This window comes from Heterodontus francisci, chromosome 7 (genome assembly GCF_036365525.1).
Source record: "Heterodontus francisci isolate sHetFra1 chromosome 7, sHetFra1.hap1, whole genome shotgun sequence".
NCBI classification, from domain to species: domain Eukaryota; kingdom Metazoa; phylum Chordata; class Chondrichthyes; order Heterodontiformes; family Heterodontidae; genus Heterodontus; species Heterodontus francisci.
The window spans coordinates 56,738,521-56,755,528 of record NC_090377.1 but is presented as its reverse complement, the minus strand read 5'-3'; the positions used below and the strand labels follow the sequence as shown (position 1 = coordinate 56,755,528).

Below are 17,008 nucleotides of genomic sequence, written 5' to 3'. Positions count from 1 at the left end.
GCATCCACAGTATTTTGCTTAAGTAGGTATTTAAGGAAGTGGGACAGACGGATGTTCATTTTTGAGACCAGCAAGATGAATTGCAGAGCCTTTTCTGATCCTGCACTTTCCTACTGGGGCAATTTTCACCTTATCTGTCCAGTGGGAAACTAAACAAGTAAAATGCACCGGGTGACTTACCCAGCAGAACACTGCTCAGTTCCCACCATCTGTGATTTTTACTCAGGCTTCTGAATGGGTGGTTGAGCTGCCTAACCCCAAACCAGCAGGGTCCTTCTTTAAATATGTAGATTGGGCTCCCATAAGCCTACACAGGTACTTTTTTTTTTACTCCATCAACACAGAAGCAAAATACTGCAAATGCTGGACATTCGAAATAAAAAGAGAAAATGCTGAAAATACTCAGCAGGTCTAATAGCATCTGTGGAGACAGAAACAGAGTTAACATTTCAGGTCTATGACCTTTCCTTCAGAACTTTCCTTTATGGGACCAGGAGGATTAAGTGTGCTCCTCCAGGCCCCAAAGAGAGTTATGGCCCTCCCTCTCTCAGAGAGCCTCCAAGAACCATCTTCTCCGCACCTACCTTCAATTACTGTCTGATTTTCCAAATTCCGCATCTGCTTCCTGCCCACTTTGCTTGCAGAATGACCGTGAAATGGATTGGTCTCATGTTAATTAGGCCCTGGAGTTAAATCAGTCTAGGAGTAGGGGTCTCAAATTTTCTCCACTGATATCTGCAAGAGCTAAAATCGATCACCATGCTCCCAAATTCATTGATTAGTTTTTGACTCAATCGATGACTTATCAGCTGTTTAAAGAAGTCACTGCTTTCACACTTTTATTCAATCATGGGCACTAAGCATGAGAACTGTGAAAGCTGCAAAACTTTTTTAAAAAGTAAATGTTACAACCCAATCAATTTTTTTCTGCTCTTATAAGTATAGTAAATCCCCAAGATTAAGCTGCAATTTTCAGCTGCACAAACTCTGAAGGATAAACTATAAAAAGAACTATTGATAAAGGATTGACAAGGTTTGGTAACAATAACGTATTGAGAGAAATGGATCAAAGCCTGCCACACATTGAAGACAAGATAGCTCACCCCTGTCCAATGCACATCAAGTTCCAAAACCTAAACTACCTCCCAGCTGAAAGGTCATTGAAGTTGCAACAGAAAGGCAAAAAACTGCGATGCTGGAAATCTGAAATAAAAACAGAAAATGCTGGAAATACTCAGCAGGTCTTATTATTGAAGTTCCAATGACTGCTGCTTTCACCAGTAGTCTCTGACCACTTCCGAAGCCCCTTGGAACAAATATAGATATATTAAATGGTGCTTTTTTGTCTTTTCTTCTTTCTAGCAGTTTTTATTCTACATTTAAGGGCAATTGCCTATACCCTCCAGGTAGTTTCCATGTTTATTCCCTTCTGCAGGTCCTGCTGCCAAGAGATTAGGTAAATAGCCTGCTGCCAGACCATCAGTGTTTCACAGCCAGGAGTCGTCACATCAGTATAGTGATTTTAGCTTGTGGAAGAGTCTGTCACTCTAGAATTGGCCTTTATAGCCACTCCAGGCGCTGCTTCACAAACCACTGACAACCTCCAGGCACTTACCCATTGTATCTCGAGACAAGGAGGCCAAAGAAGAAGAATAGGGAGAACCTTTCCCCTACTTGTAGCATGTCTCAGATAAAGATCTGAATGAAACAGGAGATAGAATCAAAGTTCTCCCATTGCATGAGCCTGTGAACTGCATCTTCATTATCATGTGTTATTGCACCATTATGGCTTTGACTTGTTTGAACACTGAGAAAAAAGTACAGATATTATTTGGGACAATTTCACCTTCATTGCAGGTTTGAAAATTGAGGAAAATGTTACATATATTATTTGGGACAATTTCACCTTCATCTCAATGATAAGCTAATGCTTTCCATTTTTGCTGTGTGAGAGACTTGGATAAAATAGAATGGCCACTTTGAATAAGCCCATAAAGAAATGTTGTTGTATAGCACTGTCTGTGGGTGGTAATATCAATTGGACTTCATAAAGGGTACGCATCATGGTGCCTCTCCTGAAACTACTGCAGTGATCTTTGTTAAGGTCAGCTCATCATCAGGATCTGATACTGACCTTCTGTTTTATTCTGAGTCTCAGGCATCAATATATATATGCTCGAATCTCATACAGCTGGTCATGTCTGACTCAGAAGGAAGCTGCTACCCACAGTTTAAGACTAAACTAAATGCCATTGAATCTGTTATCTCCATCTCCTTTGTTAGTTCCAGTGTGACATCTTTTAAAAGCAAACCAACACCAAGAAGTGTGACAACTTAGGAACCCTAGCAAAACAGAAGTCAACAGTAATCAGGGGAAAAGTCTCCACTGGTTGGAGTCATACCAAGCACAAAGGAAGATAGTTGTCGTTGTTGGAGGCCAATCATCTCAGCCCCAGGACATCACAGCAGGAGTTCCTCAGGGTAATGTCCTAGGCCCAACCTTCTTCAGCTGCTTCATCAATGACCTTCCCTCCATCATAAAGTCAGAAGTGGGGATGTTCGCTGATGATTGCACAGTGTTCAGTACCATTCACGACTCTTCAGATACTGAAGCAATCTGTGCCTGCATGCAGCAAGACCTGGACAACATTCAGGCTTGGGCTGATAAGTGGCAAGTAACATTCAAGCCACACAAGTGCCAGGCAATGACCATATCCAACAAGAGAGAATCCAACCATCACCTGTTGACGTTCAACCGCACTTCATCAACATCCTGGGGGTTACCATTAATCAGAAATATAAATTCTGTGGCTAAAAGAGCAAGTCAGAGACTGGAGATTCTGTGGCGAGTAACTCACCTCCTGACTCCCCAAAGTCTGTCCACCATTTACAAGGCACAAGTTAGGAGTGTGATGGAATACTCTCCACTTGCCTGGATCTGTGCAGTTCCAACAACAGTCAAGAAACTCAACATCATTCAGGACAAAGCAACCTGCTTGACTGGCACCACATCTACCACCTTCAACATTCACTGCCTCCACCATGGGCACACAGTGGTAGCAGTGTGTGCCATCTACAAGATGCATTGCAGCAACTTTGAAAGCACCTTCCAATCCTGCAACGTCTACCACCTAGAAAAACAAGGGCAGCAGACAAGTGGGAACACCCCCACCTACAAGTTCCACTCCAACCCACATACCATACTGACTTGGAACTATATCGTTGTTCCTTCACTGTTGCTGGGTCAAAAACCTGGAACTCCCTAACAGCACTGTGAGTGTAACTACACCAGATGGACTGTGGCGGTTTACAAAGGTAGCTCACCAACACCGTCTCAAGAGCAATTAGGGATGGGCAACAAATGCTGGCCTTGCCACTGATGCTCACATCCCTGGAATGAATAAATAAAAACAGGCATTGTGTTAAATTATTGTATTATAGATGAACTGAGAGCAGTTTGTTTGCACTATAAGCAATAGAAGGCAGAAAAGCTTTTCTGAATAAGCACATCAATGAAATACCTGCAACTGCTTTCCCTTATGCTGCTGCATTATACTGTTGTATCTTATTAGCAATCATGTAATCATATGAAACATGTAATGAAAAAAGTGATGAGATCGATTAACGACTTTGTTGGTATCATTGATAATGTCTGTAATAAGTCCTGTGATTGGTCAGATCAGGGAATTGGCCCAAGAGAGACCAATAAATCAATTCCAATTAACTGAAATGGTTGTTATCAGGATTTTGTACAATTAGTCAATGATGTAAAATATGACACAGCGAATGACGCATCGTCTCAGATCTTAAAGAAAATCTGCAGGCCTTGACTTAATTTGAGAATTAATTGATATATGAATATTTAACATCTTTGTCTGAGGTCCCTTTGCTATTTCAGTCGAGGCATGAACCCATTTATTAGTAGATTAATGTTTTTGCTACAAAAAGTGGGTAAAGACATTTCAGATGATCACTTTATTGTTGCACAGTTATCTTAACTCTGTAATTTTTTAAGCTTAGTTGACAGCTACTAGTTATACATGTCTGTGGGAAGATCAAGAAGCATATGGCCTCGAAATTTGGCTACTTAGCGCCTGTATTCTCAGTATTATGAGAGCAGTTTTGACCCCAAAATGGCCCAAGCACACTTCTGGTGTGAGCTGCATTGGATGCCATTTTGGTGAGGGTGTTGGCATGCACAGTAGAAGACACAAGTTCCATACCAGAAATAGACAGTAACCTAGGGGCTAAGAAGAGTGAGGAAATTAAGGAAATTCATATCAGCAGAGAAAAATTATTGGAGAAACTTAAGGGACTAAAATCTGACAAATCTCCAGAACCTGATGGTCTACACCCCAGGGTTCTAAAAGAGACAGCTGCAGAGATAATGGATGCACTAGCTATGATTTTCCAAAATTCCTTAGATTCAGGAACAGTCCCATCAGATCAGAAGTTGGCAAATGTTACACCGCTTTTCAAGAAAGGAGGGAGAGAGAAAACGGAACTACAGGCCAGTTAGCCTAACATCAGTCATTGGAAAAAAGATGGAAGCTATTATTAAGAAGTCATAACAATGCACTTAGAAAAGCACAGCATGATTAGAACAAGTCAACATGGTTTTACTAAAGGGAATTTTATTTATTAGACTTTTTTGAGGATGTAGCTGGTAGGGTAGATAAAGAGGAACCAGTAGATGTAGTATATCTGGATTTCCAAAAGGCATTCTATAAGGTGCCACACAAAAGGTTAATACACAAGATAAGGGCTCATGGAGTTGGGGGTAATATATTAGCTTGGATAGATGATTGGTTAACAAACAGGAAGCAACAAGTGGGCATAAACAGGGCATTTTCAAGTTGGCAGGCAGTAAATAGTGGAGTGCTGCATGGATCAGTGCTGGGGCCTCAGCTATTTACAATCTATATTGATGACTTAGATGAAGAAAGAGAGAGTAATGTATCTAGGTTTGCTGATGATACAAAGGTAGGTGGAAAGGTAAGCTGTGGGGAGGACACAGAGAGGCTGCAAAGAGATATAGACAGGTTAAGTGAGTGAGAAACAAGATGGCAGATGTAGTGAAGTGTGAAGTTATTCACTATGATCGTAAGAATAGAAAAGCAGAATATTTTTTAAAAGGTGTGAAACTTGTAAGTGTCGATGTTCAAAGAGACTTGAGTGTGCTTGTACAAGGAATGCAGAAAGTTAACATGCAGGTACAGCAAGCAATTGGGAAGGCAAATGGCATGTTGGTCTTTATTGCGAGGGATTGGAGTACAGGAATAAGGAAGTATTGCTGCAATTGTACAGGGTTTTGGTGAGACCATATCTGGAGTACTACGTGCAGTTTTGGTCTCCACATTTAAGAAAGCATTAGAGGCAGGGCAGTGAAAGCTCACGAGATTGGTCCCTGGGATGAGGAGGCTTGTCCAATGATGAGAAGCTAAGTAAATTGGGTGTATATTCTCTGGAGTTTAGAAGAATGAGAGGTGATCTCATTGAAACATTTAATATTCTGAAGGGGCTGGATAGGGTAGACACTGAGAGATTATTTCCGCTGGCTGGAGAATCTAAAACATAGGGGCACCATTTCAGTTTAAGGGGCTGATCATTTAGGACTGAGTGAGGAGAAATTACTTCACTCAAAGGTTGTGGATGCTCCATCGTTGAATACATTTAAGGCAGGGATAGACAGATATTTGGTCTCTCAGGGAATCAAGGGATATGGAAATGGGCGGGAAAGTGGAGTTGAATTCTAAGATCAGTCATGATCGTTTTGAATGATGGAGCAGGTTCGATGGGGCATTTGGTCTACTCCTGCTCCTAATTCTTGTGTTCTTGTGTCCAAAGGAAGTAAGCAAAGTAGTCAAATTGTGACGTTCATCAGCCCTAAATGGTCGGCTTTGGATTGCACCATCTCGGCATGGGCAGCAGCAGTTTGGGCTGGCTGGCAGAGAGGCAACAGCAAGTGCAGTGACAGGGTGGCAGTGTTGGGATTATGAATGCTGTTATGCTGACAGAGGTTCGTGCTCTAAAGAGCACTGCTGGTGGTGCTTTGGAGGACAGATTGCTGGACTGCAGCCACACCCTGCAAACCCCTTTGAACACTAGTATCCCCAGCCATGGTGGCAGCAGTCTGAGTTTGCACGGCAGCAAGCTGACCTTGCATTACAGAAGTCTGAGCTGCTTCTGCAGCACCCAGCCATTGGGTAGGTTCTGCTTGTGCTGCAATGGAAGCTGAGACATCAGCTGTCAGTCACTGCATCATGTTTGGATCTGCAAGTGTACTGATAGAGTTGGTCATCACTTCCATTCTGGACAGTATAGCTCCAAGCTCTGCTCAAAGTCCTGTGCCAAGTTGGTGTTGGACGCCTCCATGCTCCTTGACATTGCATGTAGGCTTTCTGGCAGGCTTGCAATTGCACCAAGCATTTCATTGCGTATACTTCTTTCTTCTTCATTACTGTCTTCCTGTCCTTCCATCACTGCCTTCCCAGGTTGCAGTTCTTGGTTATCTGAAAAGAGAAAGACACAAAGGTAGGGTTATAGTGAGGGGAGTGAGGAAAGCAAGAGGTGCAAGTTTACACCATCCGTCCCTAGTAAATCAGAAGAGATTGTGGGATGAGGGGGAAGTGGGATGTGAGAAGGAGGCTTAGATATGCGCATACCATCATCTTTGATGATTTCAGCCTCACCGCTGACCATGGCCTCAGCGATAGCCACTCCATTGATCGCGACAACCTTACTCTCCATGGGGTAAGGACATTCAGCCATGCCTGTCCCTCACTCGTTAGGTGCTACTGCCTCAGGTTATGCGTCACCTTGTCCTGCAAGAGAGAGGTAAGTATGTCAGTGAGTGTGGTGCAATGTGTTTGGATGATGTTGCTGTCATTGTTGAATAGTTGGCAGTGTGTGCAGACTGTGAAATGTGGATGTGAAGCTTGCAGCAGTGCTAAGTATGTGAGGGTAAGATAAAGCTAAGAATGTTAGGCATGAGCCATGTGTTATGGAGAATTGTTGTTAGGTGAGTGATGGGTTGTGGTAATTTGAGCAGTCCATGAGGCTACCAGTGCAGTTGGTGGAGACGGCATTTGAAGATGCAGTCACTGATCTTGACCACCCGTGTGAAGTCATTGAACTTTTTGCAGCACTGCATCCAGGGGCTTGACTCCTGGCATTGACTTCCATGGCTATCTGCTCCACTGCCTTTGCAAAGTTTGTTTGGAGGGCCTCCTGCCAATAGGTCATATCTCTTCTCCTCTCCACTTCCTCCACCAAGTCATCCAGTGCAGCAACAGAGAAACATGGAGCAGATTATCACACCTGTTGAGCTGTAATTCAGTCTTCTTCCTGCTCATACTCTCTTCCACAAACACTTCCAGCACCTGCTCCTGCCAAGATATACCTTCTCTTTAAAAGGTCCAGACTGGCTTTAAGTACAGTCATAGAGAGATACAGCACTGAAACAGGCCCTTTGGCCCACCGAGTCTGTGCCGACCATCAACCACCCATTTATACTAATCCTACATTAGTCCCATATTCCTACCACATCCCCACAATTCTCCTACCACCTACCTACGCCAGGGGCAATTTTACAACGGCCAATTTACCTATCAACCTACAAATCTTTGGCTGTGGGAGGAAACCGCAGCACCCGGCGGAAACCCACACGATCACAGGGAGAACTTGCAAACTCCGCACAGGCAGCACCCAGAACCGAATCCAGGTCGCTGGAGCTGTGAGGCTGCAGTGCTAACCACTGCGCCACTCGTAGTGCAGTATAACTGTGAGTGTTGCTAGCGCATACAAAGTTGGGACCCCTGCTGAGATGTTCAGCTACACGGTGTGTTTAGTGCTGGTTGCACATAGTACTCATGCAATTTAGCAAGCAGCACGAAGTTGGCATGTTGCCTGCATTGGAAGCAAGTGGTTCTGCTTAATCACACATCGTGATCCCCATGTTTGTTTTCAGGGATATTGAATTTTGCCCCTTACATGTTGCTATTAAGAGCATAGTGCTTCATGCCTTTTTAAAATTTATTTGAGGATGTGCATGGATTTCATTCATCACCTTCCTCTAGCTGATATAGAGTACTTGGTAGAATAAAATTATTGTACCAATTTTCCATCATTGTATTAGTACAGTGTGTTGGGGTATTAATTCTTGTTGCCACCATGCTACCTTGCTCTCATTTGATAACTGGATCATGAACACATTTTGAAGCCTTGTTTTATATGGTCATAGTAGATGTGAATGAGTCAAATGTTTCAGATTTTTTTGTGATTATTAAAATGAGGGATGTTAGTGCTGGAGAATTGAACATTATTTAATATTATACACACTCAGATTAGGTGCAGTACAGCAAAGCTCCCTCTTCATAATAAATTGAGGATGCACTGCTTTATATAGGCTGAAATATTGTACCATGTAACACAATCTGAGGTGGTTCTGTCTTATCTGTTTAAGGTCACAAAGTCAGTTACATGCCAATTGCTATTAGATAAATCCAAAGGTCAATTAAAGGTTTATTGCTTTCTTTCTCTGGGGAAACCCAACTGCTTTAAAAGCAGAAATTTAAAACATGAACAGAGAATACTGGAAATACTCAGCAAATTTGGCAGCAAATGTGGCCAGAACTGTTACTTCATGTTTCAGTTGTGTACCTTTTGTCTGATGACAGGTGCACATCTGAAATGTTAACTAATATCTTCTCTCCACAGATACTGCCTGACTTGCTAACTGTTTCCATAAGTTTGTGGTTTAGTGCCTCACTTGATAAATGCAATGCTTCTTGATTCGAGAGGCCACAAGAGGCAGTGCTCATCTTGACCTTGTATTGTAAATGACCCAGACAATGTACAGAAAGTGGAAACTATAACATCCTTGGGGGACAGCAGTTACAGAACGATTAAGTTCAGCTTCATTTGGGCCTCAGAGAAAACACAAACTATTAACTGGATTTCTAACTTTTAGAGATAATTTCAAAGAAATGAGAAAACTACTGACCTTACATACTCTGTATGAGGAACTGCAGTTGCGCTCCCTTCACACTGCAAGTTAACATTTGTTGTTCACTGTCATTTCAGGTGCTAAAAATGTGGAGACACCTCTGCCACGTTAAGAAGTGAAGGCGAGCCTCCTTGAAGATGTACTTATTCTGACCCTGGCAAGCACCATCTCAGAGACTGATACCACATGTACTTTAGAGGCTAGATTACAGAGGCAAGGGAAGGTTGTTGGAAACGTGGGCAAAAATTTGCCTCCAAGAACATTGGGTGCAATGGTCAGGAAAAAGGGGGCCGAGAGACATTATACTGGGTATTGTTGGAACTGGACATATGCCTGCAATGGGCACAGGCCCAATGATGTCATTTAAGCAAGCCATGAGTCTCCCACCTCCCACATTTTGCTTTTTATTTGTCCATTTGATGCTCCAGCATTGGAGCACTTGAAGAAACCAAGTGTTGGGGCTTACCCTGGTAACTTTGTGAGAATCCTGGGGACAGTCTGACTATTTTGGCAAACCAGTCCTCTTATGTCAACTCCTCACCCTGGCTGATTGTTGGGCTCAGGGAAGTGACCAGGAACACAACTGCATGAAAATTTCTTACCCGTTTTGCTGGCATTAGGCCTGTGCTAAGGATTGCTTTGGGCTATGTTAGTAGCTTAGTTTAGGAAATATTCTGGTGACTGGAGATGCACAGCCCCACCTTGTTTGTGCTACTCCTATTCAGTGCCATACAGCAGGGAGAAGGTAAATCAGCTCCTTTTTTTTAGTTTTGTTGACTTTGAATTGGGCTAAGGTGGATTTCCAAAGCAGCTTCCTTATTCCTACTACTGATAAGAGAAATTATTTCTGGCTCTCTCATATAATAAAAACAAGAAATGCTGGAAATACTCAGCAGGTCTGGCAGCATCTGTGGAGAGAGAAACAGAGTTAACATTTCAGGTCAGTGACCCTTCTTCAGAACTGAACTTCAGTTCTGAAGAAGGGTCACTGACCTGAAACATTAACTCTGCTTCTCTCTCCACAGATGCTGCCAGACCTGCTGAGTATTTCCAGCCTTTCTTGTTTTTATTTCAGATTTCCAGCATCCGCAGTATTTTGCTTTTATTCTGGCTCTCTCTTTCTAATTCTTTGTGGCAGTATATTTACAGGAAAACACTTCTCTTGATTCAACAGTCTTCTGAAGGGTTTGAAACAAAAATAGCAATAGAAGGCACACTCACTGCAGCAAGGCCCACACTTGCAATACTAAAAGATTTAATTGAGAAATCAATTCGGTGGTGCCTAAAGCTGCTACTTAACCAGATTATTGCTCAGAACGAAATGCTGAATAAAGTGAAATTCTTTGCTGCCATTTTCAGCTTCTCATCTACACGAGTCCCAGTAACAGTTTTAATATAATTTTATCAGAGTTGATGAACAACTACTGAATAAAATCACTACAAACTAAATCATTCTCTTTTTATGATAACCTGTACTGTAAATCTTTGATTATATTGGCCATTCAAAAAAAGGCTGCAGAGAAAGGCACATAGCTGTGATGAATGGAATTCTTGTTTTAAAAAAAGAAAGCTATAATTATATACTCCCTTTAACATCTCACGATGTCCTAAGGTACTTCACAGCTTTGGAATTATTTTTGAAGTAACTCTTTTTATGTAAGCAAATGTAGCAGCTCATTTGTACACAAGTCCTGTAAACAGCAATTCCATAAATGGACCAGTTTGGCCAAATGGCCATCACTCCAAGAGAGTCCTTGCTTTTCTCTGGATAGGACTTCACAAACTTTTATATATATGATCTGAACAGGGATATGAAATCTCAGTTTAACTTCTCATCCAAAAAAATGGTACCTCTGACAGTGTAGCATTCTCTCCGCATTGCTCTGAAGTGTCAACTTGCATTAATGTGCTCAAGTCCTGGAGTGGGGTATTAACCCACAATTTTCTGCTTCAGAGGCAAGAATACCAGAACTGAGCCAAAGTGACACTTAAAAAGCAAATGACAATAAAGGGATCGGTAATAATTAATGAATGTCATCAGACTAAAAATGAATGGAATTGTGCTGAAAAGGACTCAGATATCAGATGATCAGAGTTAAGTGCAGAATTCACTGCATATCCAAGAGACATGGACAGGCACAAACATTGCTTATAAACAGACTGGTTTATAACAGAAATAGATATAACAGCATGGAATAGGTCCAATAGTTTAGAATTTGACATAGAATCGCTGATTCATTCCAATCACAACTCTAATTAATAAAATTGTGTTTCATCAGTTAAAAGTTGGAGCAAATTGTTATGTCCAGTTCTGTTACAGAGAAAACAGTGACCACCGATAAAGACATTGCAAAAACTTCTTCCTGATAAGTTTCATAAAGCAAAATATTATTGTCAGATACAAAAGTTCAGTTAAAAAAAAACAAAATTAAAGGGACACTTACGTGTGTCTTTGGCTGGTGACATGTGATTTAAGCTATCTGGCGATAGCAAGCATTTCTCTTCATCCACAAATTCAAAGTTTATAATGAACATTATGACCACCCCTTCTTCATTTTTCACTGGAATTATATGGGTGTTGCACAAAAATGTTGACCCTAAATAAAAAGAAGAGAGGTTTAATGAAGAGAGAAAAATGGAATAAAATCCATGGCTGAAAATGAATGACAGTGCAAAGGTTTTCATTTTTTTTGGCTTTACGAATGGAAACTGTTTGTCTATTGTCCTCATCAGAGAAATAGTTAAGAACTGTTTATGAAAGTAACATTACTTGCACACTAAAAATGGCGTGTATGAAAATCTTCCATAACGATTTAAAAATGCTTTTGTTAGAAATATGAATTTCCACATATTTTTGTGTTCCTTTCTCAGGGTTTCCCAGAGTCTCTTTCCCATTACACTGAGACCTTGTTAATGCACATCCACCTTTGAAATGTGTGGTGAGAATCACATTGATTGTGTGTCTAACTGATGTGTACTTCATGCTCATTGTGAATTTCAAAGGTATGCCTGAAGGACACATTGACTTGGCCAACACTGTCAAAATGTAACAGAGTGTTTATAAGGTACAGTAACCTTTTGATTCAGGGTTCACCACTTTGTTCAGATGTCGATGATTTGCAAGTTCCTCTTCACAGTTAAGAGTACTTTCTCAAACAGCATACAGTATATCTTTGTTCTGGGATTTGAGATGAAGCAGAATATTTAGGATTTGTGCTGTCCATAAGACTTTGCTAGCAGTTAGTCACCAGATATTGGAAAGTGTCACATTATCACAAATCACAGTATTTCCATTTTGGACCATGTTGCTTAGTAACAGTTAAGAGATTTGTTTTTCACCTGCATGGTTGTTTAATTCATAGTGACTTTTAAAAAATACTATTATTACAATCAGATACTTAATGGCATTTTTGTTATTTTAGCTTTAGTATAACTTCATGAGTCCATGTGTATGTATATTTATCAAACTAATTGAGCTCCATAGCCTGACGACAAAGGCACATTTGTCAATGGTAGGTAGGTAAGTCAACGCCTTTCAGGAAGTCAATAGTATTGTTTATTTCAATAAAATAGTACTATTACCATTTAAAAGGAGAGAATCTTTAAGTCTATAACAAAGATCACGATACACCTGCAGTAAGCTGGTTGAACTAGATATTAGCAACATGGGCTTTGCTACAAAGGTTATTTGAAAATTCAGTTCCATATGAAGCACAGTTATAAGTCACAAGGGTATTTGCCTCTTCCAAATATGTTAACTTTGTAAACGACTGACATACAGTTGCTGCAACAAGCTTTGTATTATAATATATACTATAGAGTATTCTACATCCCACAATATGCAATGGAATAGAACCAGATACCACAGCAGTTCAAATCATGTGGAAGCATATTCAAGTAGAAGGCTCATCACCACCTTCTCATAGAGTAATCCATGCCGGTTCTCTGTAGAGCAATCCAGTCAGTCTCATTCCCCTACTCTATCCCCGTAGCCCTGCAAGTTAATTTCCCTCAAGTACTCATTCAATTTCCTTTTGAAATCATTCATCATCTCTGCTTTCACCATCCTCATTGGCAGCAAGTGCCAGGTCATTACCAATCGCTGCATAAAAAAGTTCTTCCTCACCTCTCCCCTGCATCTCTTGTCCAAAACCTTAAATCTGTGTCCCCTAGTCCTTGTACCATCAGCTAATGGGAACAGCTTTTCTTTGCCTACCATATCTAAACCTGTCACAGTGGCATAGAGTATAAAAATTGGCAAGTCACGCTGCAGTTGTACAGAATCTTAGTTAGGCCACACTTAGAATATTGCGTGCAATTCTGGTCGCCACACTACCAGAAGGATGTGGAGGCTTTGGACAGGGTACAGAAGAGGTTTACCAGGATGTTGCCTGGTCTGGAGGGTATTAGCTATGAGGAGAGGTTGGATAAACTCGGATTGTTTTCACTGGAACGATGGAGGTGGAGGGGTGACATGATAGAGGTTTACAAAGTTATGAGTGGCATGGACAGAGTGGATAGTCAGAAGCTTTTTCCCAGGGTGGAAGAGTCAATTACTAGGGGACATAGGTTTAAGGTGTGAAGGGCAAAGTTTAGAGGGGATGTGCGAGGCAAGTTCTTTACACAGAGGGTGGTGAGTGCCTGGAACTTGCTGCCGGGGGAGGTGGTGGAAGCAGGTACGATAGCAACGTTTAAGAGGCATCTTAACAAATACATGAATAGGATGGGAATAGAAGGATACGGACCCAGAAGTGCAGAAGGTTTTAGTTTAGACAGGCATCATGATCGGCGCAGGCTTGGAGGGCCGAATGGCCTGTTCCTGTTCTGTATTGTTCTTTGTTCTTTGTTCTACAATCTCCCCTCAATCTCCTGTTATGCCTGAGGTGGGAGGAGTGCACTGTTAATTTAGCTCCACTTCTCCACAAGTCATAAAATATATTTAAATTTTCCCACTGACCGAAACAATCAATTAGATACTCTATTTTTCCCACAGAGTAAAGCACACCAATCAGGTTTCTTTAATAAACAACAAAACTGTCCATTTATTATAAGCCAAGACTGAACCAATAATAAAGTAAACATACACGCGAACTGAAATATTAAAGCCTCTTATTTATCCTAGCCCTCATGCACACACTCACATACATACCTAACCTGGTAACCGGAAAAAATTTGATTTTTGTTTACAGCTATTGCAAAGAAATAGAAGGAATAAAAAAACGCTTAGACTGAAAAGTAGGTACGGAAGATGTCCTTTGTTTTGGTGAAGTGTCTCAAAAGCAAATATGCGGCTGTTACTAGGATCTTCCCAGAAAAGTTCCTTCCAGGCGATGTTGAAGATCAGTTCGGGTAGGCTTTCAAAGATATGCAGCCACAGAAGGCTTCACATAGGTCTTACATCAGGTGTGCAGCAACAAAGGTTTCATTCCTCACACATTCAATGCAAAGTATCTTTAATGATGCAAGACCTCTGCAAACATGCAGGATTTCTTCAAGTACAGGAGGCAACAGGAAACACACTTGACACAGGATTTTTTTTTTCAAGAGAAAGATGGGCTGGCTGGATCTTCTTCTGTTCTCCTGACAGGTCAAAAAGCAAATGCCAACTACCTGTTTTTAACAATTCAAAATGAAACTAAAACCTTTCCAGAGGCAAGTTGGGTGACATCTATAAACCCTGGCTTGTCACTTCCTTGCAAATAACTCTTCAGATCAAAACACAACCCCCTATTTGCAAACAGGTGCCTTCCAGTAAAACTTGTTTACATTCAATCCAAACCATCGAGTAACCTCTTTTAAGAAAAACACCCAAAGTTCAGCTTCTTCAAGATTCCAGTATCCATGGAATCCTCTCCAGTTTTTAAGATATAGATTCTCAAGTTTTATCAAAAAATGGAAAGCCTCATATAACTCCTTTGCTCCAAGGAGAACAACCCCAGATTCTCCAAACTAACCTTGTAGCTAAAATACCTCATCCCTGGAACCATTCTTGGAAATCTGCTCTACATCCTCTGAAAGACCCTCACATCCTTCCTAAAGTGTGCTGACCAGAACTGGACGCAACACTCTAGTTGAGGCCTAACCAGCCTTTAAAAAGTCTCAACAAAACGTCCTTGCTTTTGTACTCAATACTCAGTATATGAAGCCCAAGATCACATACGCTTTGTTAATTAACTCTCTCAGTATGCCCTGCCACCTTCAAAGATCTATGCGCATGAACCTCCAGGTACCTGTGTCCCGACAAACTCTTTAGAACTATGTTATTATTTCCATGCTACACACAGATACAAAGTACTCATTAAGTATTCTAGCCTTGCCCTGTGCCTCTAAGCATATATCACCCTCTTTTTCCCTAATAGGGCCAAGCCAACCTCTTAGTGCCCATTTTATTTACAAGCCGGTAGAAGATTTTGGGTTACCTTTTATGTTAAGTGCCATTCTATTTTCATATTCTCCATTTACTCGTCTTATTTTTTACCTCTTCACTTCCCCTCTCAACCTATTGTATTTGGCCTGGTTCCCACTTGAAAAATCACTTGACATGCATTAAACACCCTGGGCTCACAGTGGTGGGTGCGAAAAATGGCGAAGTCCTGCCTGTGATGTTCGCAGCTGTGCCGCTGTGATTATGCAGTCGGCTGGATAAGTGACACCAGTCTCCCTTGTGTCTATCTTAGTCCAGTTGTGACCCATGACAGATAGAGTCAGTATGAGAGCAGCGACAGCCCCCAGGTGCAGAGGAGGAGCTCATGTTAGCTTTGGCGTGATGTAGAGATGCTTGAAACTCCTTGATCTTTCAGAAAAGGGACCACAACAGCAGGGAGGCAGTCAGGACCAGTGGCATGGTGCCCGACCTGCGGCCTCTGTCTGAGGCCAAAGAGGAGCACTTGAGTTAGCTGGGAGCCAAGGAGGACGTGCCATATCACATGTCGAGCTCGGGGTCCCAGGTGAAGAAAGTGATTATTGATAAACACAGAATGAATCAAAATTACGTTTTATAGAGAAATGCAATGCTGCCATGAGTGTGACACATGTACCGTAACACCTAAATGCCTGTTCTTTACATTGTATCTTGCAGGGCAGTGCTCGCAAATGCTGAAAGACAATTAGGGAACAATGACAACCTCTGAGGATGCGCTACACTTAAGAGGATGCACCGTCCCATGACTCTCTTGCACCTTTCACCAGCGCAAATACTCTCACCTTGATGGGGAATCGATCAGGATTAGAATCAGGGTCACAAGCTGCTGACAGCACTGCACACACACACCTGAGCAGCTGGCTGAGGCTGAGACAGCCGAGGCCTCTGACAGTCGGAGGACTGTAGGTGTACAGGCCCATGCTGAGCCCCAGGCTGATAGTCATAGAGTCATACAGCACAGAAACAGGCCCTTCAGCCCATCGTGTCTGTGCTGGTGATCAAGCACCTAACTATTCTAGTCCCTTTTCCAGCACTTGGCCCATAGCCTTGTATGCTATGGCATTTCAAGTGCTCATCGAAATACTTCTTAAATGTTGTGAGGGTTCCTGCCTCTACCACCACTTCAGGCAGTGTATTCCAGATTCCAACCACCCTCTGGGTGAAAAAGATTTTCCTCAAATCCCCTCTAAACCTCCTGCCCCTTGCCTTAAATCTATGCCCCCTGGTTATTGTCCCCTCTGCTAAGGAAAAAAGTCTATTCCTATCTAACCTATCCATGCCCCTCATAATTTTGTATACCTCAATCATGTCCCCCCCCCCCCATCCACCTCTGTTCTAAGGAAAACAACCCTAGCCTTTTCAGTCTCTCTTCATAGCTGAAATGCTCCAGCCCAGGCAACATCCTGGTTAATCTCCTCTGCACCCTCTCCAGTGCAACCACATCCTTCCTATAGTGTGGTGCCCAGAAATGTACACAGTACTCCAGCTGTGGCCTAACTAGTGTTTTATACAGCTCCATCATAACCTCCCTGCTCTTATATTCTATGCCTCAGCTAATAAAGGCAAGTATCCCATATGCC

General features: G+C 41.9%; 1 protein-coding gene across 1 annotated transcript in view; it reads right to left on the bottom strand.

Annotated features, from left to right (window-relative positions):
• Nucleotides 1-17,008, bottom strand: part of LOC137371712 (potassium voltage-gated channel subfamily H member 7-like) — a 525,923-nt gene that overhangs the window by 248,239 nt on the left and 260,676 nt on the right. Inside the window, exon 3 of the mRNA XM_068034535.1 lies at nucleotides 11,452-11,604. Within this exon, the coding sequence (XP_067890636.1) occupies nucleotides 11,452-11,604 (153 nt within the window). The remainder of the gene's footprint in view (nucleotides 1-11,451; nucleotides 11,605-17,008) is intronic.